Source organism: Tamandua tetradactyla, chromosome 14 (assembly GCF_023851605.1).
Source record: "Tamandua tetradactyla isolate mTamTet1 chromosome 14, mTamTet1.pri, whole genome shotgun sequence".
Lineage (NCBI taxonomy): Eukaryota > Metazoa > Chordata > Mammalia > Pilosa > Myrmecophagidae > Tamandua > Tamandua tetradactyla.
The window spans coordinates 81561515-81588182 of NC_135340.1; the positions used below are offsets into that span (position 1 = coordinate 81561515).

General features: G+C 49.7%; 1 protein-coding gene across 1 annotated transcript; it reads right to left on the minus strand.

The window, feature by feature from the left end:
- Window positions 1–395: 395 nt before the first annotated feature.
- On the minus strand, window positions 396–26589 carry PLEKHO2 (pleckstrin homology domain containing O2). Its single transcript, XM_077128211.1, has 6 exons — window positions 26426–26589; window positions 19897–20046; window positions 15261–15377; window positions 7188–7292; window positions 5788–5886; window positions 396–3340 (listed from the first exon to the last, which is right to left on the minus strand). The coding sequence occupies exons 1-6, from the start codon at window positions 26435–26437 to the stop codon at window positions 2342–2344; spliced, it is 1482 nt and encodes a 493-aa protein (XP_076984326.1). The 5' UTR covers window positions 26438–26589; the 3' UTR covers window positions 396–2341.
- Window positions 26590–26668: the final 79 nt, after the last annotated feature.

A 26668-nucleotide genomic window follows, 5' to 3' on the forward strand; every position in this document is an offset into this window, starting at 1 on the left:
AAAAAATATGTGTATGTGAGAAAGTGCAAATGATAAAAACGAGTGAATACCGGGTAAAGGTATATGGTGTTTTTGTACTATTCTTATTCTTGTAGCTTTTTTGTAAGTTTGAAATTACTTCCAAATAAAAATCTAAACTAAATTTTGTAAAGCGTTGTTTTACAAAATTTAAGACATAAAATATAAAATGTAAGACATTTAGCTCCCAGGCTGTGGAAAGATGTCTGGGTGTAGGTGATGTCTCCAGCCCCACCTCTAGAAGAGGGACCCTAAAACTGAAGGACTTTGTTTTAACTGGGGACTGGTGATGTAGCAATCAAGCCCTGCTTATCCTGTTTCCTTAAGGCCAGTCCTGGCTCTGGTCCCCATATCAACAAAGGCTTGGAATAGAGAAGTTTCATAAAAAGAGATTTATTGCCAAACTTTAAGAAAGGCGCTTCATAAGAGAAGACACGGAATGCCCTCCTCAGGGAGCAGACAAGGCAGCCCTTGTGTATGCCTGCCCACCCACCCCCTAAAGCCAGTGTCCCTCTTGCAGTCCAGGCTGCCAAGGCATGGGAAGCCCATGGAGACCAGTGGCATTAGGGCACTGGAGTAGTCCCAGAACTATCCATCCTGCCTGATCATCTGACAGAGGAGGAAACTGAAGCTCCAATTCTTGGAAGCAGGTGACTAGGCTGCTGGTGGAAGAGCTGTTCCCCAAGGGAGGACAGAGGAGGGACATATGACTGTGGGCACCTGGTCACATTCGTGGTCCTACTGGAGACAGAGGGAGAGGGTCAGATTGTGGTACGGGAGCCCAGTCTGCCCAGGAATGTGGTTTGGGGAGGCTGATAGGGGACTGCAAACCATGGTACTGATTCTCACTTTGGCCCCTGTCCAACGCCCAGCCACAAAGCAGACATCAGCCCCTTCTGATCCCTGCTCACTCCCTTCAAAAACAGTGAAAGTACAGCAAGAAGGCATTGACCTGCACCAGCAGGCCTTCAGTGGGCACGACTTCTGGAGGGGTGGGGCAATGACTAAAGGCCAGGGCGTGCTACTGTGACCCTCCCTCTCTCAGTATATGAAAGTGCACATGCAGAAATCCCCTGGGCAGGCTCTTCAGGAGATGCTCCCACCCCACAGGTGCCAGAGAGAGTGGCTGTGACTCTCAGGGCCTCTACACCTATAGGCCCTGCCCTGGGTCCAGCAGCTGCAGCAGGATGGGGACAGAATGTGTGTTCCCAGAGCAAGGACAATCCTGGGTGGGTTTGGAAGAGGCCCAGGAAGCAGGGATGGGCCAGGGAAGTGAGAAGGGAAAGTGCGCCTTTCACTAGACGGTTAAGGAGAAGCAGCCCATCTGGGTCCTGAGCCAAAGGGGTGGGGGTAGGAGAGGGTGAGAGGTTTTAGGTTCCAATATACCCTCATCAGCATTTGAAGAAATATGATGTAGGACCTGTTTGGGTTGAGAAGGAACCGCAGAGACCCAGACATAAATTCTATCTAAGGAGGCACCAAAATTGGGGGATTCTCTTCTGAAGTTTGGTTTATGATAATTGCATATAAGTTTCTTGGATATTGATGTTGGGGCCATTTGGGGTTCACCTCTTTAGGAACGTAAAATGCTAGACACAAGCTGGTCCAGGGGCAGGGACTAGATGAAGCAACCCTTTGAGTTCCTCCTTCCCCTTGGAATTCTCCTGATTTAAGACCTCTAATCACAGCTCACCAGAGAGGAAGAGAGTACAGAAAACTTCCTTATTTTGTAGAAAAAGAAACATAGGGCCAGAGAAGGGTCACACAGCAAACAGCTTCAGCAGATGCCTCCCACCTGCCTTAAGAGGCCCTCCCTGGGATCTAGGTCTCATCTATAGCCTGGAACCAGGGCCTCTGCACCTACTGGGTAGAAGAGGAGGATGGCTTTGAGGCTGCCTCTGCCGCGAGTCTCCTGCCTGGGAATATCTGCAGGGGGGCTCAGCTGTGCTCTATTCAGAAGTCAGGAATGTAAACTACTGGGGGCAAAGAGCAGAGATGATGCATCCCCAGAAACCCCAAGTGCTGCAACAACGCTCTGGGGCAGTGAAGAACCACATAAGCCCATAGGTCCTGGGTGTGTGCTTCCAACCCAAACCCAGAGCCCAGAGACCTTCTCAATAGCTGGACAGTGGCCCAGGGTGGCACCTGGCACAATGGCCAGGCCAGGGCAGAAAGGACATCCAGGAGTCTCTGCAGTTCCTGGCCTAATCCCAATATGCCCAATGGCTCTTCTACAGTCTAAGCAGAAGCACACTTCTTGGCAGAACTGGGCATTGATGAACTGGGTCAGCCAGGAGGGACCCTGCCTCTGGCCTGGCAAGCTCTAGGGTGCGCTTCTCCTGTACAGAGTCGCCAGCTCCTTCCGCCTCTCCTTTAGTCCTGGTGCTTCTTGGCTTAGTTCCCCCAAATCTCTGATTTCCTGTAGGACCTGGGTGGCCTGCCTCAGTTGCTCCACAGCCTGGCTGAGCAATGTCTCTGCACTCACAGGGGCCGGTTCACTGCCCAGCACCTTGTTCAACAGTTGCTCTGTTTGTTCTGAGGCCACTTTCACCTCTAGCTGGGCCCGATACAGACGTTCCCTGGGCTGTTGGGGATGCCGAGGGCCCTCCCCAAGCAGGTCCCCAAGGGAGGAGCAGCGGGGATGGAACTGATGCATTGCTGTGGACGTTACTGTATCCTTTTGGGAAGTTGCTGGAGTGGCTGTAGCTTGGAAGGGCTTGTCAGGCTCAGGGCTGTCATTCATGCCATTTACTGAGACCTGGGCTGGGCTTGGGGCAGAGGCCTCAGGGGCCACTAGACCGTGGGCTGTCCCAGAAGCCTCCATCCCATTAATGGAGGCTTTCAGTTTCTCTGATAAGATCTTGGGTGGGGGTGTAGGGGGCTTCCCACCTTCCTTGAGGGTAGTTTCAGAAGTCTCAGAACAGAGCAGGTTGGATGCTTCTATACCCTCTGGGGCAGGGGGCTCCTCGGGGCTGGGGTTCTCCCAGCTCACTTTCAGTCTGTCAGTCAGGGCCTTGTTGGGGGACTGCTCAGGGCTACTGTCCTCCTCCTGCAGGGCCTCTGAGTCCGCCTGGCTCTCGGAGTAGGCCTCGGTGTTTGCTGAGACAGGGGTTGGGGCTCTGTCCTCTACAGGTGTCTCTTCCCTGTCACCAAGGCTGGTTGTCTTGGGTACTGAGGAAGGCTTGGCGGGAGGCATGGGGGGCCGGAGCATCTCCTGGGGCTGGGCTGCACTGACATCACTGCTGGGGGTAAAGACTGGTGGCCCGCTGTCTGGAGCATCGAGGTCCAGGCGCAAAATCCCATCAGAAGCTGCACTGGCCACCTGTTGGTGGGGAAAGTAAGTGGGAATCATCTTGGATGACCAGCTACTGGGTCAGGTGTGCCCACTAGCAAAGGCCCTCAAACCCTCCCATCCATGCTGCCTGGGCTCCTGTCTCCCACCCTTCATCCCTGTACTCTGGCTTCCAAGGCCACTTGATGAGAAGGAGAAATGACTCCCTGATAAGTCTTCTCCTCTTTCTCCCTCGGCCCCAGAGAAAGCTCCTATTTGGGACTCACAGCCCAGAAGTCAGAGACAAGGTGCCCACTTAGAGCCCCAAATTGGCTTTTTCCAGCTGAGGAATGAGGCTACTTATGACCAGTAGAAGACATAATTTCAGTCCTATTTCTGTCACCTACCTGGCTGTATAGCCTTAGGAGAGTCCCTTCTGTGTAACACACCCACTTGCCACCATGCTCAGGGTCTCCATAGTCAACTGGGGATGGGGCCAGGATTTAAATACAGGTCTCCCAAGGCATCTCAAGCTCACTCATTTCTGCTTCCTCTTCCCAGAGCCTTCTGTCTGGTCTGCCAGCTCCTTACCCAGCCCTCTGGCCCAGATCTCTCCAGCCTTTGCTTGTCCAGCTGTTCAGCAGCCTGTGTCCATGCTCCTCATGTCAACAGATGTGGTCCCAGGCACAGCAGCCCAGACCAGAACTGACTGCCAGAGGAGAACAGCTGCACCCAGCAGCTGGCTGCCCTCCACCTGGTTCCAGGGACCTATGGGGATACCCAGCAGGCCCAGGGGCATGGAGACTCTCCAGGGGAGCCTCAGAGGTCCTGGAGCAGAGCTGGGCATGAAGCCTCTCCCACGGTCCCTTAGAAAGAGGGTCCTTTTATATGCACATACCAGTGATCTGTTCAATACATGTGCCCAGTCACTAGGGACCATGAGAGAACCTCCCCACCCACCCACACTGCCCCCTCTCTGAAGTCTCCTCAGGGACATCCCTCCCTCCATAGCTGTCCTCTCCCCACATCTCCTGGATCTCCTCCCCACCCACTCACTAGGCCTTCCTATACTCTCTGGCAACTTCTGTCACTCCCTCTGCAGGCTCTTCTCCCTTAGCTTAGAGACATAAACAGGCTGTCTCAGTTCAAAAACAAGTCCTCCAATGACCTGGGGCCCCTTCTCTGCAAAGTGTAGTTCTGACTCCATCTTTCCTTCCAGTCTAATTCCCTTCAGCAACCCCCCAGCTTTGCACCCCCACTATAGCTTAAGCTGACTCCTTCTCTTGGAAAAAATGCTGCAAATGACATTCCCCTTTTCCTCAGCCCTGCTCTTGTAACTGGGGCAGCCAACCTGGCTGATGACCCCCTAGGTTCTGTGCCAGTCACATTCCAGATGAGCTGCTTGCCTCTCTGGTTTCCGCTTCCTTGGCTCCTTCCTGGCTGCTCCCCATCCCCCAAATGTAGCACTTGCTGAGGTTCTCTCCTGGCTTCCAAAATCTCTGTCCTGTCATCTGCCTATCCCCATGAACTCCATCTCTGAAAGAGGGCTCCCATCCGTCCTTGCCCATACCTTCTCCCCAATTCCCTACACCAGGGGCTTCCATTCTCCCAGACCCCAGGTTTGGGGGCATCTCTGCAAACCTTCCTTTCTTCTAATTGCTTCCCTCAACCCCCTAGTCAATGAGAAATCTACAGGTGGCTCTCATTTCTCAATGTCTCTCTCATTGGCTGTTTCCTACTCATTCCCTCCTGGAGCATGGAGCACCAGCCTCTCCCACTCTGCTTCCTGGCCTTCTGCCTTTCCCTCCCTCAACCCAACCCACCCTACTCAGGGTCTCTAACTGACCTCTGGAAAGCACCATCCCATCCTGTCCCCAGCTCCTGCATTCAAGACCTCCACACCACTTCCTTCCCCAAATCCTGCCTTTCCAGACCAATCTCCCAAACGGTGCCACTCAGCACACCCTAAACTTCCCTACCTCAGGCCTCAGGTCACTCCGTTTCTTCTACTAGAAATCCCCTCTCACTTTGAGTCTACCAACTGAAACGTTTTCTTTCTTCAAGAGTCAAAGCCACAGTTCCATCCTTCAAGAGTCAAATGCTGCAGTGGCTCCTCACTGGATTCTGGAAGGTCAGCCTACATCCTTGCACAAATATTAGACATAGCTCTGCTTGGACCAGTCTGTAGACAGTCTATCCTCCACTGGAAGTAGAGCTCTGAGCTCTTAATTTCCCCTCTGGCACCAACTCCAGGCCTAAGGCCAGTGTACAGGTTCAGCAAATGGAGCAGGCTATGGTTTCCTGGACATCTGCACCTTTAGTACATATAATACAGATGCATTCACAGAGACATTCCCTGTAGACCTGAGAGAGTGAGAGAGACTCAGGAACCCTCAACTTTAGTTATCCTCAGAAAAAAGCCTATGTATGATACCAAGGGGCTGTAGTACCAGGCTCAACTGCCCTTCCACCCATCCAAGCTGGGGGCAAGACCTCACCTCCTTCAGGTGGACTCTCGTAGGTGGTCGGCGCCGCTGGCCCCCTCGCACCCGGTCCCGTGTTATATGCTCCAGAGCACAGCTCTTGTCCACCTTAACCTGGAAGGGGAGGGAAGGTCAGCTTCCACCAGGTCTTCAGCCCAGTGGGAAATGCCTAGTCACTACCCTGACTCAGAGGCAGGATCTGCTCCCCACATCCTCACTTGACAGCATCAGCATTCCACCTATTGTCCACCTCTATGAGGCATCTTCCTGTTTCTGGACTTTTGCTTCTCTCTGTGACTCTATACTGCCCTGTCTGCCTCTGCAGAACCTTAGGCACTCCCTCTCTCTGCCTCAGTCTTCCTGCCCAAATATGGATCATCAGCACTTGCCTCTCTGTTACAAAGACTTAAGCAGCCCTGAGGCTGTTTGAGAGCTTAGTAAGGTAGAGGAGGAAGGGAGATGCAATAACCATTTCCCCAGTCCATGATCACCTGCCTGCCCTGGCCCCAGCCATTCTCCCAGGACTCTTGAGGATAGCCCAGGAAAGACAAGGGCCTCTAACCCCTTGGGTTCGGGTATCTGAAGGGCAGTTCTCTCAGGGTAAGGAAAGACTCAGGAGTAGCTAGGAAGACTGGAGTAAGGTTCAGTGGGAAATCTGGGCACAGTTAAGACTTCTCAGTCTCCAGGTCTGGCTCAGGGCCTAGACCACCTGCCCATGAAATAGGGGCACTTTCCCCAGATAGTGAAGGGCTGAGCATGACGTGGTCACATAGGACATGACAGAGGAGGTACGGGCTAGCAGCCAAGAGGGAACCTGGGTGTTAAGAGGAGACTTGCTTGGGAAGATTTGTTCCACTTGGGCCTCAGTTTTCTGCAATCTGAGGGGCCACTCCAGGAGGTCCCTAAAGTCTATTTCAGCTCAAACAGCTAAGAGCCCATGATGTCTAAGACAAACCCCTGCTGGAGAGTATGGCCTCACTCATAGAACTGCCCTCCCAAAGACTGACCACAGCCACCAGTGTCACAGTTACCACTACCAGGACAGGGGGCTGAGGTCTGCAGGGGTGGGCAGTCACTGCAGACAGGGAGGCCTAGGGCCAAGCTTGACTTTGTGGCCAAGCTGAAAAGTGAAATCTCAGGCTCTCTAGCCTAGACCTACCTGCTGTACCCAGCTGAGACTGGGCTGGAAAGGGTGCAACTATCATAACCAACAAGATAAATTCTCTCTCACCACTTACTTTGGGGGCCTGTTGTGAGGATTAGAAGTAACAATAGCAGATGCCCCAGTGTTTGTGGTAGTACATAATAGAGGGGTTATCTGGGGCAAGGTGGGAGCAGGGTCCTCTCTCAGATTACACACAGGCTGGAAAGGGTGGGAAAGGGGACACAGAGCTGTCCACAGAGCTGCACCCCACCTCATCAAAGGCCTTGTTCTTCCCTCGGTTGATCCCTTCATTGAGGGCTTTAATCCAGGAGTCCTTCTCCTCCCCACTAGGTGCCTGGAATTTGATGTCATTGACCTGTAGTGAGGAAAAAGGCAGACATTTAACAGGGCTCATACCTGGAGTCTGAAGGAAGCTCCCATCCAGATCTCAAGGTCTACCCCAGGCACAGTGGGCCAGCAGCAAACCAAAATGACCCTCACAAAGTGTCAGACATCGGGGTTTCGGGATTGGGACACAGAAAAAACATGCAGCTACCAGAGTACGGATTAAAATATGCCTTGCCCAGTGAAAGACCCCAGATCTGCTCTCAGTTCCACAGAACTTCCCTTGGGCCAGCTGCCTGACTTTTGGGCTTCAGTTTCTCCTCTGTAAAGTAGGAATGGTCCCAGTCTACACCTATAAAGCTGAGTAAAATGAGAGGCAGGTGTGAAAGGTGTCCCCAGGTAAAGGTCCTCTGGGACCAGGGCTACTCCTCTGCTCCACAGTGGGCCTCAGACTCAGTCCTGGTACCAAATGAAAAATATGTCCAGACTCCTCCTAAAGTCCGGGGGGCAGGGAGAGAAGGTGTCTCTGTTTTGGCCTTGAATCATAGACTCTAAGGGAGAAAGGGCACTGGGATCAATTGCAACCCCCTCATCATACAGGTGAGGAAACTGAGGCTCTGCAGGTGGGATGGGACTTGGGTAAGGTCTAATGTGAATCCATGACTCCTGACTCCACTTCTATCCTTTCTCACCAGTCCCTTCTTAATCATAGTAGTTAACTCCAAACTCCTATACTAGGATCAAAGGGCAGCTGAAAGAGCTTCCTCCCTGCCAGGCCCAAAATCAGACAGGAAATGAGTGGGAAGGAGTGAGGCCATGTAAACTGAAGGACGGCCTGTGTGGAGGACAGAGAAGCAGGGCCTCAGCCAGACAGTCCCTCTCTTACAGCTGTCTAACCTGGAGCCCCAGTTTTCTGGTCTGTAAAAAGAGACCACCACCCAAGCTGCCTCACGGAGCTCTGAAGATCATAAAAAAATGATGTGTCTCAAGTACTAAATGGGGAGCTAGACACAGAAGAGTGCTCAGTAATAGAAATTACCATCATTACCTCTTCTTGTAAAGACCAGTCCTAGTTTCCTCATCTGTAAAAACAGAAAACAGGCTGAGGGAGTTACATATGATTAAAGCCAGGGACTGGCACATAGTAGGGACTCAGTAAACAGTCACTACATGAATGAACTGGCCCAGTGTCCCTATTCTTGTCCCAATTTGGACCACTGCCCACTCTCTGACCTCAAGATGCCATAGGTCTTTGTCCAGAGGGTCACCTGCCCACCCATCTCCTGCCCTGGTGTTTCCTAATGTCTTCCTTCCCATCGCTCTCCTAGTGATATAATACAGCAGTCCACCTGGCCCCCCTCAGCATCCTCCTTATGTAACTTCCTCCTGGCTGCCACCTCCTCCTCTTCAGACAGGGCCCTAGGTCTCTGGGACCCCTCGCTCCCCATTAGGCACAGCCAAAAGTTCATTTGCATGATCAGGGTAAATGTATCCTGGCAGCAGATGTGCTGTTAAGTCAGAAACCCCAGGATACCTTGGCAACTGCCTCAGCCCAGCCACCCGAGCTGCACCAGGCTCAGGGAGGGGCAGCACTGCATCCAGGGTCTGCAAAGACCCCTCAAACCTGAGATAGGGGTTGCTAGGAAGGGGTTCAGGGCCAGTCCCTCCAACTCCTACTACTGTTCTCAGACTCAGAGTTTGTGGGGTAGGACGGAGCATGTCAGAAAGCTCGAGTAGGATACACCTGAACTGAGCAGCAGACAGAGGAGTGGGGTAGGGGAAAGAATACTGCTCTGGGAGTCAAGAGAGAACTCAACTCTCTTGACAACCTACAATGTCACCCTGCACAGGTCTCTTCACTAATTTGGGCCTCAATGGAAAAGAACCAAACCTCAGAGGCCAACTCAAACTGGTCCTTTCCCCAATGGCCCAGCCTGCCTGTGACAGATTGAGGGGGAAGGCCTCTACTCCCTTCCGGTCCCCTATGAGGGAAATGGCCTCAGGGAAGATTTACTGTGTGCTTGCCAAAAGACTTTCATAGGAGAGGGATTACAGGTAAACAGGACCCAGCCCACCCTAAGGAACCCTGTAATAATAGCCCAATGAGCCAGGTATTCCACAAGGATGATCAAAATGGGGACTATTAGAATACAGAGAAGTAGCTCTTCCTGCCCCATCCCCACAAGTCCTTGCCCCAAGTTTTTCCAAGAGGTCCCAAGGGGACAGGCCCTCCTAGGTTAGGAGCTAGCTGGACTAGCCACAAAACAGACCACATAGGGCAAGTCTCCTATCAAGAAGGTAGAGTGAGACACCTCAGGACTTCGTTCCCCCAGGAAAAACAACCAGCAAAACCTGGCAGAAACATCTTTCTAAAAGTTCCAGAAGACAGTTAAAGGATTATAGTAACAGGGAGAATGTCAAATCAAGAAAAAGTTTTATAATAAAAATATTAGTACTAATTAAAAATAGGCAGTAGGATCTTGTGGTTCCCTGGCTGGCACCTCTCCCCTCTTCTCCCAGAGCAGATCCCTGTTCCCACTTCTAGAGAGAGCAATGCTACCCTTGTGTACATACTGGGAGTATATGTGTCTGGCCCAATTTGTCTGGTGGTAGCCTAAGGGACTCACTCTGTGTGTAAAAGATAGATCACAGACTCCTCGCTAAGCCAACTTGGCAGGTGAACTCACTGGCCTCTTCCCTATGTGGGACATGACTCCCAGGGATATAAATCTCCCTGGCATTGTGGGATCTGACTCCAGAGGATGAGCCAGGACCCAGTATCATAGGAATGAGAAAGTCTTCTTGACCAAAAAGGGGGAAGAAGGAAATAAGACAAAGTCTCAGTGCCTGAGAAATTTCAAACAGAGTCGAGAGGTTATCCTGGAGGTTATTCTTATGCATTATATAGATATCCCTTTTTAGTCTGTGGTGTCTTTAAGTGGCTGGAGGGAAGCAGCTGAAACTGTTGAGCTGTATTCCAGTAGCCTTGGTTCTTGAAGAAGATTGTATAACTCTATAGCTTTTACAATGTGATTGTGTGATTGTGAAACCTTGTGTCTGATGCTCCTTATATCCAGGGTACGGAAAGATGAGGAAAAAAAAAAGATAAAAAATAAAAATAAGTAATGGGGGAGATAAAGGATAAAAACTGAATAGATTGAAATATTGTGGGGGTCAATGAGAGGGAGGGGTAAGAGGTATGGGATGTATCAGTTCTTTTTTTTCCCTCTTTTTATTTCTTTTTCTGGGGTGGTGCAAATGTTCTGAAGATGATAATAGTGGAGAATACACAACAATGTGATGATACCATGAGCCACTGACTGTATAATAGGATTGGACTGTATGTGTGTGGATATTTCTCAATAAAAATATTTAAGAAAAGAAGGGGGAAAAAAAAGAAGCTCACAGAGCTGGCCTGTAGAATGCTGTGGGAGAGAAGTCAGTAGCCACTTGGGATAAGGAACTGCTGGCTGTAGAACATACACTGCAGCGCCCAGACCAAAAGGCAACTTTCCTAGGGAAAAGGAGACATTTGGATCAGTGTAAATGAGGGAATTCCTAGGGCCAAATGTGCATGCCCAGGAGAAGATGTTTGCACAGAAAGCATCAGGGAGGCCCCTTACGCTTTGGTCTAGAACTATTCTCTAAAATCACTGTGAAATACCTCCCACAGTTCAATCTGCTTAGACTGGGAAAGGTATGTTCTTTTTTTCCTTCTTTTTTTTTTCTTAGCTCCCAGCATTTGAGGAAAGCTCTGCCATAACACTAGCTGGATACAAGCTTAAGGAACAGATGCCTCAGAGTCTAAATTCCAGATAACATATTAAAATATCAAAATGTCCAGGTTTCAACAAAAGATTATAAAACATAAAAAGAAACAGGAAGTGGTGACCCACGCAAAGGAAAAAATTAAAGCACTAGAAACCATTAGTGAGTAGGACTAGAACTGGAATATACTAGAAAAAAATGGTCCTAAATATGCTCAAAGAGCTAAAGGAAAACATGGATAAAGAACTAAAGGAAATCAGGAAAAGAATAGATGAATCCAAAATGAATATCAATAGAGAGATGGAAATTATGAAAAGGAACCAAATAGCTAAAGACCATAGTAACAAAAATTTTAAATTCCCTTGAGGGGTTCAACAGCAGATTGGAACTGGCAGACCAAAGAATCAGTTAAGACAACTGTAGTCATCCCATTTGAGAAGCAGAAGGAAGAATAAAGAAAAGTAAGAAGAGCCTGAGGAATCTGTGGGATACCATCAAGCATATCAATAGATGCATTGTGGGGATCCCAGAAGAAGAAAGAAAAAAAGGAGCAGAGAGAATATTCAAAGAAATAATGACTGAAAACTCCCCAAATTTAACAAAAGACAGGAATATATACATACATGACACTCAACCAACTCCAAACAGGATAAATACCAAAAGACCCACACTGCAATATATTAAAATTAAGCTGTCAAATGCCAAAGATAGAGATTTTCTGAGAGCTGAAAGAGAAAAGCAATGTCACATACAAAGAATCCTTAATAATATTAAGTTCCAATTTCTCATTGGAAACCATGGAGGCAAGATGGCAGCAGGATGATATATTTAAAGTGCTGAAAGCAAAAAACTGCCAACAAAGAATTCTATAACCAGCAAAACTATCTTTCAAAAATGAATTTAAAAAGATCTTTGGTAAGGGTAACGACACGAGTGAATATAAATGCCAGTACTATTTTTTTAAAAAAACCCTTTTTTTTACTTACAAAAAAGGTTTGTAACTCTACCTTTTACTTCCTATAGGATCAAAAAGACAAATGCATAAAATGTAACTTAAATTGGGAGTCTTAGACTCATAATACATAAAGGTAGGGGGATGAAGGAGTACAGGAACATAGTTTGTATATACCATTGATGTTAAGTTATATCTAAACTAATGAGTGTTACAGATTTAGGATGTTAAGTTTAAGCCCCACAGTAACTGCAAAGAAAATATTGAAGAGTATGCAAGCTCATAGAGACAGATATTAGAGTTCAGGCTGCCAGGGGCAGGGGGGCAGGGAGAATGGGGAGTTAATGCATAATGGTGTAGGGTTTCTTTTGGGGAGATGGGAGAGCTTTAGTAATGGAAAGTGGTGAGGGTACCACAATATTGTGAATGTGATTAATCCCACTGAATGGTATGCTTGAGAGTGGTTGAGATGGGAAAGTTTATGATGCATATATGTTCCTACAATTAAAAAATAATGAATAGAAAAAAAATTAAAATAATAATAATAATAATAAAAAAAGAAAAGCAGCTAAAGAGACAATGACAATTAAATGTAATACATGATCCTGGATAGGATCTAGGAAATGAGTAGAAAAGGCTCAAAGGGACATTATTGGGACATATGAAAAAATTGGAATATAGACTCTAAGCTTTATATCATTGTAAATTTTTTAAATTTAAAGTGGTTATATAAGTAAATATCTTGTTCTTAGGAAATGTACATGGCAGTGTTAAGTGTTCAAGGAGCATGAAGTATTCAACCTATACTCCAACGTTCAGAAAATGGATTGACAAATAGACAGACAGATAAATATATAATAGATAAGATGATATGGCAAATGTGGCAAAATGTTAAATTTGGTGACTCTAGGTAACTGGAGTGAGTAAGGGTATGCTGGACTTCTCTGTATGGAGTTTGTATTTTCTTTTGTAACTGTCATGTAAGTTTGAAAGTATTTCAAATAAAAAGATTAAAAAAAAAAAAGGCCCACATGGCTTAGGGGTGGGCAGGAGGGAAGGCAAAACAGCAGAGAGAAAAAAAGTAGGAGGGAGAGAGAGGAGGCACAGCACAGAGGAAAGGACCAAGCTAGCTGAGAACAGTAGGGCAGCATGGCCCAGCAGCAGCCACCCTATTTCCTGGCAGCGTCTGCCTGTGACCTCATGGGCAGGGGCGTGAGGACTGACAGTCAGGGGGAGAAGGGGCATGCCAGACACTGGAGTCTTTGTTTATTTGATTAAAGGGGAAAAAAAAAGGCGGCCTCAGGACCAGACAGTGGGGTCATGTGACCTCCGGGCTGGCTGGAGACCTCACTGGGGATAGGGGGCACCAGGACAATGGGAAAGGAAGGTGAGGAGATCTGGGGAATGTGGTGCTAGGGGCCAGGTCCACCAATAGACCTCTGGAGAACCCACCCTCTGAGTGAGCTCCTGGTGGAGGTGAGGGTCAGGGCTCTCAAGCTGCAACCAGGGTATGCTGTCGTCCCCACCCTGCTGCCCCCCAGCTGGCTCCTCAGCCCCATCTCCCAATTGATCAATTGATCATCTTGTTCCCAGAATCACCCAGACTACCAACAACTCTTGGCTGGGCTAGGGGACAGGGGAAGGGTGTGGCCTGACGCAGTTGGGAATACAGCTCTACAAACAGGCCTCTCCAAAGGTAATGGCCCACCCTGAGCCCACTCAGGCTACCTAGCCCACCACCAGCCGATTCTCAGACCTGGGGGGGGAGCGACCCACAGAAGAGGACAGAGAGCCAAGGCCCTCTCCAGCCTACATCAACACCAAGAGACATGCAAAGACCCAACAGACCCAGGGCCAGGCAGACACATGCCTGCATATAAAGAGACACATACACACCTGAGACCCAGGTGGCAGACCTTCACACATAAACCACTCTGTGTCTCTCTCAAACACATGTACACATGTACAGTGTTCACTCAGGGAGAAAGTAGGTCTCCAGGATAAAATAGGGGCCTGAGCCTGAAAACCCAAAATATGTCTCTCCCCTCTTCAAAGAACCCTAAACAGCAGAAGTCAAATGAAACCTGGGTCCAGTTCCACAAGCCCGCAAAACACTATAAATCTGCCCTTACGTGAGGGCACATCCTCTAATTTCCTGTATAAGGGCTGGGAGCGGTGAGAAGGTACAGAAGCTATCAGGGTTCCACTGCCTACTCCACTGCTGTCTTGGTTGCTTTTTTCCCCTACCCATCATGGAGAAGAGCAAAGGGTTAATGAGTAAAACATCACAGTTTCCTTCAGGGCCAAAGGCCCAGGGGACCACAGGATTGGACTCTAGTCCCCAAAGCTGAGGATGAAACAGAATGACCTCCAGCAGGCCCAGATACAGACCCTTCCCCCCCCCGCCCCCACCTCTGTGACAGCCTCTGTGACTCAGCCGCACTCTGAGAGGCTCCACATGATACACAGAGGTTGAGCAGAGCATGGCATAGTCCAGCTGTCCAGAGGTGCTGTCACTCCAGCCTCAGAATCTGAACTCCCTCTTAACATCTGTGAAACTACGCCATCTGTCAACACCCACCCGGGACTCCCCACTACAGAAATGTGGTGCAAACCGCAAACTTTTCAGCTGTACACACAGCATATCAATGCACAGGGAAGGAAACTCACAGGGAAGAGATCTTCCCCAGCTACAGTCAAGAAAAGAAAGTGCAAGAGTGGGGAGAGCTGAGGCAGGGGCGGCAGTCTTCTTAGTGAGTTCAGGTTGTGGCACACGTGGGGTAGCCTACCCAGGAAAGTGTGGGGTAGCCTACCCAGGAAAGTGTGGGCTAGAGGGGCGGTCACTCCCTTCCCTCTGCTCCAGTCTACATTATGTCAGAGTATCAAAGGCCTGGTGGGGTGGAGGCCTCATCCACAGCCCTCCTGCCCTCAGCCCAGGACAGGAGGGGAAGGACAAGGACCCTGCCTCCCAAAGGCTATTTTCTAACTATAGCCTGGAAAGGAGGCCTCAGGACCAGGAACGGGGGAGGGGAGCAGAGCTCTCCCAGCAGAGCCCTAAATGCATCCTCTGTCAACCAGGGACTTGGAAGGTACCAAGAAAAAATGAGTAAAAGGTCCATCTGTGGTGGCCCCTGAGTTTGAGCCTCAGACACACTCAACAAAGAACCTGCAGGCTGCATTTAAGGGCCTGGAACCTGGCCTTAGAGAGCCTTCCAGAGGTGATGTGCCCAAGCAGACCCTGGCCTGAGGGACATCAGGCAGCAGTGAGCATCTCCCTACCTTGTTCCCTGGGGATCGCAGCAGGATAAAACGGTGTTTCCGCTTGAGGAGGGCACGAAGGTCTTGGCACTTCTCGTAGCTGCCTAGCTCCACTGTCTCCACACACTTCTGCTCGTCCTGGGGAGGCAGAAGGACATGGGTTGGTAAGAGCCAGACACACCCTGACCATCAGCCACCCAGGCCATGCTCCAGACCCTGATCCCACACAGACAAGGGTACCCTAGGTCAGAAGGGGGACCTCAGGCTGCCAATCAGTCACTGAAATGTAGTATTTACACCTTGCTGTACAGGTGGTGCTCAGTATATGCTGGTTGGAGGAACTCTCTCAAGGCTTGCCATCCAGATGAGAATTGGGATACATACTCCAGACTTGGGTAGCATGACTGAGTCAAATGTGTCCAAGGCCAAAGAAAGAAACAGAGAGGGATGCTGGACTCAGAAAAAGTGGACCAGAGGTCCAGGCAGACCCAGGGGCCAGGCAGATGTGTGGAAAAGGTAGCCTGGAATGGGGAGCAGGATAACATGAAGTGGGAAGAAAGGAAAAGACCTTCTCAGCAGAGCCACAGAGGGAAGTATGAACAAGGCATATTTAGAGCTACATGCTTTGCCTTCACCACAGTGATTCTGAGTTGGTTCCCCATCTTGGCATCTTCCTCCACTGACCCTTGGCATGAGAAAGCAGCTTCGCAACCCAGCCTGCAGGTCAAGTACAATGGAAAAGGCAAGAGCACCCCAGCCTGGCATTCTGGAGCCTCCTCATTAACAGAAATGCCATCCCTGGACAAGCTCCAGGCTGTCTTTCTGCCTTGAAGTCTTACACTTGAAAGTTTTCCCCACGGGCTCTATCTACCAGGAGCCTCTTCAAGAAGCTGCCCGATTCAAGCTCCTCCTGCAATGTTGGTGAGCTGGTTCCCCTTCTAGGGGAGACCAAGTTGAACAACTTCCTGGGTGTAGTACACTCTCACCTGGAGAGTGCAGGGAAGCAGAAGAAGGCCCTTCCCAAGGGTACCCCACCCAGAAAACTGGCAGACAAGTTAAGGAAGCTCTTGCTGTTGGACATCAGGCAGGGATCAGTAAAAGCATCTATTCAGATGCTCAGGTGCTCTGCAATTTTTGGTAGAATCCCTGGGAGAAAGAGAGACGTGATTATTTGCAGAGAAAATGCCTCAAATTGCCTCGATGTTAATCAGCATGAATTAAGAAACCCTAACACTTGGCAAGCACTTTTGCATACCTGATTCTTCTGAGTCTGACAACCACCCTTAAAGCCTAGAGCCCCCCATATTTGCCTCAATTTATAGATGAAGAGAATAAGGCTTGGAGAAATGACGTGCCCTAGGGGCAGGGCCAAACTCAAATCCAAAACTTAGACTCCTAGGTCAGGGGTCTCTACTACATCACACTTCCCCCAGTGAGTCAGCAGGCTTGACTGGTGCCTTATTGTTGGGCTGTTCTACAGCAGTGATCCTCCAAGTGTGGCACCTGGAGCAGCAGCAGCAGCAGCAGCAGCAGCATCGTTGAAAACTTATTAGAAATGCAAATTCTTAGGCCCCATCCCTCCTGAATCATAAACTTGGGGGAACGGGCCTGGCAGACTGAGTTTTTTGCTACTTTTTACTGTGTCTCCCTACATATTTGTATTTCTATATCTCTACATACACACACAGAGAAGCAGTTATGTGTTATGTATATCATAGCGAATTTTGTTCACAGCATTTTTTTTTTTTGGTGGAGGGGAAGGTGCATGGGTTGGGAATCGAACCCCAGATCTCCTGCAAGGCAGGCGAGAATTCTACCACTGAACTATCTGTGCACCTGTCATGGCAGTCTGAGTTTTCACAAGCCTTCCAAATGATTCTGATGCGAGCTAAAGTTTAAGAACTATTGCTCTACATATGCCTAGGCAATATCCCAGATCAATACTTCAAGATCTCTGGGGGTAGAGCTCAGACATCAGTTGTTTTTTTTTTTTAAAGTTACCCAGATGACTTTGCAAGGTGGATAAGCACTGATCTACTCTCTTTTCAGCCCTTCAGAAAAAGGGCACAGATGGCCAGGTTGGCCTGGCCGCTCCCATTCAGATTCCAGGTGTCTTTTCCCATTTTTGTCTCCACACCTGTTTCCAATCCCTAGTCTACAACCCCTTCCAGGCTTCTCCACTGAACACAAAGGCCTGTAAAATCCACTTGCTCCAAGAAGCTCATCTACTGCCCACCCCAAGAGCCCCTGAACCTTGGTGCTCTTCCTCCTCTGAAGTTCCCTGTCACTTACTACTGAGAGCACACCAACATCTACAAAGCACTGAGCAGGAGCAGGCCCCATACTAAGCACCAAGGATACAGAACCCTGCCCTGGCGAAGCATAGTCCTAACTCCCTGTTTGGTCTTCTCTCCCCTGTTTTCCCCACAGTGCCCTACAGAGAGCAGCATCGAAGAGGAGCATACTTTAGGCCAGTTTACAGGAATGAATGTCTGTTGAGAGAGACCCCAGGAAGCCCTCCCTACCTAGGCATCCAAAGGAAGGAAGCTGCTTGGGGAAGGATCCCCTGTTCACAGACAGCAGCTCACTTGCCCCATGTCCACTGGCCCAAACACAGCCCTTCCTTGTCTGGGACCAAACAGTCAGTCTGTCCCCACCACCAGCTGCCAGCTCTCCACAGCTGTCAGTCCTGGGTCTCCTCTCCACCCGAAATGCTGAATCATCCAGGCCCTTCTGCAGCTCAGAAAAAGGGATAAACCAGCAGGCACTGGGCGGGGGCAGCATCTTTGGAATGTCAGCCTCTCTGACAGCACAGAAAAAGCCAAGAGCTGTTTGCACTTGCCTAGTTCCTTACATTAGAAAGGGGAATTGAGCTAATAAGCATTTCTCAATTCCTACTTCTGAGCCAAGCTCCCCACCCCCGAGTGCTAAGTTCTTTAAATTGCATTTAAGTTTTTAATATGACCCTTTTTAAAAAAGCATGATTTGGATTCTTTTGTGTGTATTTGGGGGATGTGAAATCCTTTCTGCTCCTTGTTGTGGCCAGATATGGAGAGGTGGCCCTGGACAAGTCTGGCAGGGTCTGATGGGCCAAAAGCTGGAGGCCTGTCACTCACTCATAAAGCAGCTGGGCCTTGGAGGAAGCTGAAACAACCCCCTTCATTTATAAAAATATCCCCCTGCTGCCACGTTCCCAATTGTGGCACATCCTAATTTGGTGATAGCAGCAGTGTAGAACATCTGGGAACTGTGCTTACATACCCTCATCCCCTTGCCCTCCTCAAGAGCTGCTTCCCTGACATCCAATTTCATGAGCTTTGAGATCCAGGCAGGATCAGGAAGGTGCTTCTCAAAGACAGCCCCTTTATACACTTATTGGGTTGCCCAACCTTTCTTGGCCTGGGACAATTAAGACACCATGAGGCACCCTGGGAGAGGCTGATGGGGAAGAGAGACAGGATCCTCACCTTCTGCCCCCAGGCTAGTTCTTTTCCAATACTTCATCTGTCAAAAGCACACAGTGATATCCCATCTTCAGCAAATGGGCCCTCTGATAGCCTCAACCCCAGAACACAAACAACATCTACAAGTAAAAGCTACCAGAAATAGTTACAAATTCCAACAGTGAATTCATGTACTTTCCTCCTCAGGTTCTCATACAGAGCTTTACTGACTCTTAATATTCAATTTTAATATTTTGGCTGTCCCAGCTCCAAGCCTGATGAAAGCTAGAATGGGCACAAGAGTGTGAGGGCAGAAGATGTGAGGACTCCTAGAGGGACAAGGAAAAGCAGAGGTAGCAACTGGCAGTTTGACATAAAAGGAGAGAGCAAAGCTGAAAAGTATAGGCTGGCAGTGTCAAACAGTCTGAGTGACCCTTAGCCACCAAGGAAAGGTTCAACTTAGCCCAGTACTTTCTGTTGAAGGAGGCAGAGAATATTTAACATATTTTAGAGGATTTCCATCAAAAATAAATTTTGGAGTTGACTTTTCAGTGTCTCTTGGTGGAAAGAACACTAGATTTGGTTCTGGACCTGGATCTCCCATTCATTTTAAGATGGTGAATAACCACTTCACTACCCTAAGTCTCAGTGTCCTCTTTTGTAAAATGTACCATAATGCTCACTCTTACTCTCATGGGACTGTTTTGAGCACCAGGTGAGAGATATGTAAGAGTTCCATGCAACTGTGAGTGCTAATTATTATTTCTACTACCAAGCTTCAGTTTTCTGGAACATTCATTTATGCAGATCCTTACCCAGTGACAGGGAGTTATGGTATGGGATATACAGGTGAGAAGACCTCTCATTCAGGAGCTCTAACTTGCCCTTGAATTTATTGCCACCATATTGTAAACAGAGTCCCAGAGAAGGTGAGGCACTTGCCCAAGTTTCCACAGCATGTCAAAACTGGAGTATAGGGCGGGCCACGGTGGCTCAGCAGGTAAGAATGCTTGCCTGCCAGCCTGAGGACCCGGGTTCGATTCCCGGTGCCTGCCCATGCAAAACAAACAAACAAACAAAAAAAAACGAACAAAAAAAAAAAACCTGGAGTATACTTTCCAGCCTCAGTTCTGGGCTACTCCAGCTGGCCTGGGCTGTCCCCAGTTTCCCCCCTGCCCTGGAACCCACAACTATAGGCCCAGACAGGTTCTTACCTCATTCTCATAGACCAGCAGCTGGGCCTGGCAGAGGAGTAGGTAGCGGTCTTTCCAGAGACCCAGGAGACCCCCACTGCTCTTCTTGATCCAGCCAGCCTTGTCTGCCACCCGCGTTGCCCGTGGCTTCTCGCCCCTCTCCTTCACACTCTGCAAGACAGCACCAAGACATGCCATGAGGACTGCTGCCACAGGGCCACAAGATCCACAGGTCGTTCCTATGGATACCTGCTTATATCTTCCCATTTGAGCTCTCCCACAAACCCCAAAGCAGAAATTCTTAATCCAGTATCAATAGTAATAACTAAAAATAGCAGTAGCAATAATAAGCCATCTTATACAGAGCCACCGTGTTAAGTTTTACACACATTGTGTCATTTAACCTGTACAACTTTCTCCAAGGCAGCACCATCCCTGTCCACAAGTCACACTAAACTTAGGCTTGGAAAGGAGAGATGAGCTGCCCAAAGAGCCAGACTTCAAACCAGATTTCTGTGACCCCAAGTTCTTCCCACTCTACTGTTTTGGCTCTCTTGATGTCTAATCATGCATTCATTCAGCCAGTCAACAAACATTGTACTAAGCAAATACAATGTCATGGGTCCTGGGCTAGCCAGAGGTAAATAAAAATAACACAACTTTTGCCCTCATAGAGCTCACAATGGGTGGGTAGGTAGGTCAAGGAAGCTGAGCAGACATTAATAAGTGAGAAATGCTATGAAGGAATAAACAGAGGAAGTGAGAGAGGACAGTGGGAGACTTGGTTCAGGTTGGATGGTCAGAGGAGGAGTGAAAGGATGGGAAGAATCAGGAAGGCAGAATGGTAATCTGCCCCTCTACCCAGCCCTTTTAGAGAACTCACTCTGCAGTCCCTGCTTCCTTCCCCAAAGCAGAAGGTTCCTCTGCCCTTTATCCCCACTGTAGTCTGGGATGTCAGGGTAGTCATCCCATCTTGTGAGGACTCCAAGGGCTCTGAGCCTTTGCTCACAGGTTGGTACAGAGTTAGGCTCAGGCCCTTCTAGACACAGGCAGCCACCTAGGAGTCTTGAGGCTGGTCACTGACATCCTGTGCCTCCTCCATGGCCTGCCTGTGTACTAGGTGACAAGTACATGCTTGCATATTTGGGGTCAGATGAATCTCCGGGTCCCCAGCACCGTTCTTTTACACACAATAGAAATATCTGTGAAATGAAAATAAAAATACACCCAATTTGCTGACCACTTTGCCTCACTGGTACCCAGAGTATTGAGTGTGGAGGGGAGGGAAGACAGGGGCAAGGTGTCAGAATCTAGAGGATGTTAGAAGTTAGCACTGACTAATTCTGAATACTTTATAATTTACATAAAACTCAAAAAAAAAAAGCACCTTGGTTAAAAGAGGCACACCTCTTCTCAGGGCTACCCTGTGGCCACAGCTGCCTTTGAAAGGGCAAGCCCAGGCAGACGTGTGATAAACTGTGAGAAGCTGTGCAGGGCAAGGCCTCTGTTCTCTCTCATGGCAGGAAGCCCGGCCTGGTTTCTAGCGTGCCCCCCTCCCCTGTCTGAACTGCAGGCTCCAGCGGTTGGGAGTCTGGGCTTTGAAGCCCAAGTCACGTAGACCAGAAGCAAGTCTATGAACCCTTCTAAGCCTCAGTGTCTTCATTTGTGAAATGGAGATATTAATAGTAGAAGCTGCAAAGGTTATAACTCCATCCATGAAGACAGGGTTTTTTGCTTTGTTTACTACTGTATCCCCCACTGTGGAATAGTATCTGGCACACAATAGAGTTGCTCAACAAATGCTTGTTGCTATATAAAGTTAAGGCATATACTATTTAGTATTCTTTCTAAAATACTTTTTTAATGACAGTATAATATTTCATTATTTGGCTGTTGGCATGTTTGACAACCATGACCCAATTTTGAATATTTAGATTATTTCCAAACGTTCATGATTATAAATAACGTTGTGAAGAATTAGATTATATGTAACTATTTGTCTACATCTTTTATTGTTTTCTTAGAATGTATTTTTAGATGTGGGCTTACCTGGGTAAAAAAATATGAAGTTTTTCCAATTTTTGGTAAGATATTTCACAGAATATCTTCAGACTATTACATTCTAACAAATAGTGTGTTCTTATTTTATTCAGTGTCACTTTGTTAGCTTTGTTATATTTGCCAAATAAACAAAAAAAAGGCAAAAGAAAAGATAAGGCATATAAAGCAGAACCTAGGATTTCCTAGATTGCTGTCACTACCATCCCTCTGGCCCACAGGGATCCTTTCTCCTGGGTCTGTTTCAAAATTCAAGACAAGGGCCTTTTGGGCTATAGCTGCTGGGCCCTAGTGCTCCAGGAGCTCCAGGAATGCCGAGTACCCCCCATCCCCACCCAGAGTTTCTCCCTAAGACTAGTAGATGGCAAGAGAAAGGGGGAAGTAGGATGGTCCCAAATAGTCTTCCTGGATGGAGGAATGAGGAAGTGAGGAGGCTTGCCTATAGGCAAGTATGAGATACCTGTCCAGTGGATAGAGGGGACTTCAAGGACCTTGGACAAGAAGGGGGAAGCTCTCATATCCTATCCCTGCACTTAACTGTCCCCTCCTCATATCACTACCCCCATTGGCTGTGTAATGGACCCCAAGGGGACCAACCCCTCTGTGATCCCCTATAGGCTGTCAGGGACACTGGAAGGTCACAGGTCCAGGACTGGAAGGGTAAAACTGGGAAATAGGAAACCCCACTCCCACTTTTCATACTTAATCCCTACTACCAGCAAAACTGGCTATAGTACTGCTGGTCACCTCCTATGCCTACCTGGCCTGAATGGGCAGACTCTTGATTTCCCTTAAACAAGGCAGCGGGGGCTGTGGAACAGGAAGTTGTTAAGTGTATCTCCCACCTCTGAGCTCTAGGCTTGCTTTTCAGGGGGCCCACCCACCAGCCCATGCGATCTCACGCCTTCTTTTTAAACTCCCTTCACTGTGACCTCCCCTGATTGTATCACCCACTGTCTGACACATGAAACTTCCTATAAGTGGGAAGCTCCGGAAGATGAGCCTAGAACCTTATATTCAACAATTACCCTCTCTGGGCCTAGCAGAGCAGTGCCCAATGAACACCATAACTGGCTTAGATGGAGAGGCCCAGGGTCTTCAAGGATGTATGGGACTATGGTGGAACTGAAGCAGGAAGGCGTACTGGGATAGGGAAAGGAGCAAGTGAGGGGCTGGATCTGACATGACCCAAAGCCCAGAGAAGGGTTCACCTGAATGGAATCACCATGGCAGCAGGCACCCTGTGGGAGGTCTGGTTGGAGGCCAGGGTCCTGCTTGTTCACCACTTTCCACCCAGCCCCTCTCCTTGCCCCTGAGACCTCCTCCCACCAGGGGGCCTGGTTATGCCTCAGTAGGTTTTAATAAGTGGCCCCTCCCCTTGGCAAGGCTCACAGGGAAGGTTTTGTACTGCTCAGCCCAGTTTCTCAGACTCTTCTCCTCTTACTAACCAGCTGACCACGGCTCTTCCTGTTTCATCCTCTGTTATTCCCTCCATCCTCACCCAGACCCTCCTCTGCCCAATGTGAGCAGCTCCGTGGGCAACGGCTTGGCTCCCCTTTGCTGAAATCGGATGGTTTCTGGGTCGTTCTTTCATTCATTCATTAAAAAAAAAAAAGATACCCAGCCTCACCCACCCTGTGTACAGAAGGGAACAGGTAGAAAGCCATAACACAAGAGAAAAGGCCAGCAGAAGAAATCTTGTTGGCTAGCGGACACCCAACAAGACAGGAAGCTTATGATAACTTTGTCCTTTGACTAAATGCAATGATGCAGTGACCAAACTAAGAATCTACCATGTCAGAGCCCTGTGATGGAGCAGAGAAGAGATAGAGGCTCTCTGCCCAAATGGAACTCCAAGTCTGATGAGAAAGACAGCTCCCGCCCTAGGGGAACTTCTAGTCTGTTGGGGGCAATACAGACAGGGTCTAAGGGAAGTCCCTAGTCTGAGCGGTGGGTGGGCCTTCCCTATTTGAGAGGAACATTGCACCTACCCTGAGGAATGCCTCAATCTTAGCTCTCTGGGAAGGTAAGAGTTTGGGGCTAGTTTGGAAAAGTAGGTTTTGGATAGAGCTATGAGTAGAAGAGATATACCTTGGCCCAGAGGAGAAGGAGAAGGAAAGGTACAAAGGTACAAAGGTACAAAGAGCCTACTTTCTTAACCCCTTCACTACAAATGAGAAAGCCAGTTCCAAAGAGGGCATGGGATGGAGGGACAAGAAACTGCCATGACGCTCTAGGTAGGCAATGGCAGGTGGGCAGACTGTAGTTTACTGGCACAGAGCCAGAGAAAGACAGGACTGCAGGAGGGCAGGGGGGCAGAACCCAGGGCTGAGACAGGAAAGCCTAGAGTCAGGATTTTCAACATTACTCCAGTGACAACAACTATCTCCTACATTGATATTTGCAGTTTTCAAAGCTCTTGCATACCCATCATCACAATTCCGAATCACTTACCCCCTGCAGATACAGGGGGTAAGTACCCCATTTTACAGATAGGGAAACTGAGGCCCTGAGAATACAGGTGGGTATATACCCAGATCAGCACTTCTTCACCAAGCCTCAGCCTAATGGGGACTACCAGCCCATTGAACAGAGGAGGCCACTGAGGCTGAGGGGGCTTGGTTGCACCAGGGTAGGTGGGGCATGGAAAAGAAACTCAAAGTCAGGGACAGAGCTGCAGGCAGCCATGTGGGAATGAGGTGAGGAGGCCGTCCTGGGGTTGGGGTCATAGGGAAGAGCAGGTGACTATGATCTAAGAGGCATTTCAGGAAACAAAGACAGGTGCTGAAACAAGGGAAAGCTGTTGAGAGAAGTGGGAAGAAAAGAGAGCTGATGCCAAAAGGGAGCAAAAGGACAAGGGGCCCTAGCTCTGCAGATAAGGCTGGGGTAGCCAGAGGTGGGCAACACCATTTATGGCTCGGCTATGCCAAGAGCTTTTGGCAAGTGGGAGTCAAAAAGTGGCAATATTAGAGACTCAGAGGGAGTGAGCAGGGCTAGGTTGGCCACCAGACAAACCATCCACCCAGGAGGCCCCAGGAGAACTTCCTTAATTAGGGGCCAGACAGACCAGGAGATGGAGTAATCCCGACCCACATCCTCCGGGAGCAGGGGAAGGGCCTCAGCCAGAGCTCAGCCCAGCAGCAGGGGCATGGGGCAGGGGAGGACAGCCCCACCCATCAGCAAAAAACCACAGCAAATCATAGTGGCCCGACTTTGCTCCCTACTTCCACCCACTGAGAGAAGGGGCCAGAATCATACTGTCAGGACCTGGGGAAGAGGCCAGGCCCTATATTTTACAGAAAAGGAAATGCAGGCAGAGAAGGGAAGTGACTTATCTACCATTCCACAGAAATGCAGGGCCTGGCCTGGAGGAAACCCTGACATCCAGTCCAGCAGTCCCTGGGCAGTAATTGTCAGAAGTAGGGAGATGGGCATTGATGGGGTCACTGGCAGCCTCATCCACTCAGGGCTCAAGAATCAAGCCAGGGTTACCTCAGGAGTGAAGGTTTCACCACCCATTCAAGCAAATACACATCCCCTTCCCTTGGGTTGGGAGGGGCAGAAATTGGGACTCCCACAGGGGACAAGAAACAAATTCGGTACCATCCCCTAGACCAAGCAGGCCCCTCCTTCTAAGATATTAACTCCATAAGCACATTGTAAGTGTTTGCTTGTTGCTGGACCCTTGGATGACGGGACTGCTGGGAGAACTGAGTTTGCAAGCGGAGGGCAGGGGTCACAAAACGCCTGATCCCACCGCAGATCAAGAGTGCCCCGCGGGGAAGAGGGAGATCTGAGGGGGGCATTTCTGGTCCAGCTGCCCAGGTCCTGCCGGGAGTTCTCCCTCCCGGGGATGTGGAGAAGGCAGGGAGTGGCCAGGATCAGCTCCTGGGCGGGCCTGACTCTGCCTCTAGAGCGTCCTCAGACGCACGCAGAGCAGGGGGCGAAGTTAAGGGGAAAGGAGATGCACACAGACCACACGGGCTTACATACAGAGCTGGGGCGGGGGGGAACGCAACTTCTCCAGCCTTCCCGCTACGGCCTCAGATTCCTTGAGACAGGAACCCCACAACCTACGGACGCCACCACCACACACACAAACACACACATAGTCTGTTCCCTCGGGATCTGACCCGGCCAACCCACGGTAACGTGGGTTCGAGTCCAGCTCCCCTGACCGCTTTCTGTTAGTCACCAAACCCGCCGGAGCCTCAGTCTCCCCATTAGTCCAAAGGGGACAATAACCACCACGACCCCCCGCGGTTGGTGAGAGAAGTCAAAGGCATAATGAAGGAGGACGCAGTCTCCAAATGCCCGGCGCGGAGCCCTAACCTCCGCCCCTGCCCCACCTGCCAGGACTCAGCCTGGGGGTGGGGGGCCTAGACCCGCGGGAGTGGGCCCTGCAGGGCGGGGGGCCTGATTTCGGAACCCCAACCGCCGGGAGGGGCTGGGAGACCCCAGCCCAGCCCCCTCCGTTCGGCCCGGCCCTCACCTCCTCCTCCATGGCGAATACGCTGAGGTAGCGCCGCTCACGCCCGGCGCCTTGAGGGCTCCGCTACCTCCATTCACACCCGGCCGAGGGCGGCTCACTGCGTTCTATCCCGCCGGCCGCCCGGGGCCCAAGAAACTTCGGGGGGACGGGGCCAGGGGCGGGGAGAGGCTTCCGGGGGCCGGTGGGCGGGGCCGGGGAGGGGAGCAGCGGGCGCCGGGAGGCCCGGGTCTGGGGCGGGAAACC

What these genes read in the sequence shown, in the direction of transcription:
- PLEKHO2 (XM_077128211.1), bottom strand. An exon ending in TGCTGGTCTATGAGAATGAG is followed by an intron (nt 15,378 to 19,896) that starts GTAAGAACCTGT and finishes CTGCCTCCCCAG; the next exon opens with GACGAGCAGAAGTGTGTGGA. An exon ending in TGCGATCCCCAGGGAACAAG is followed by an intron (nt 7,293 to 15,260) that starts GTAGGGAGATGC and finishes TCCTCACTACAG; the next exon opens with GTCAATGACATCAAATTCCA.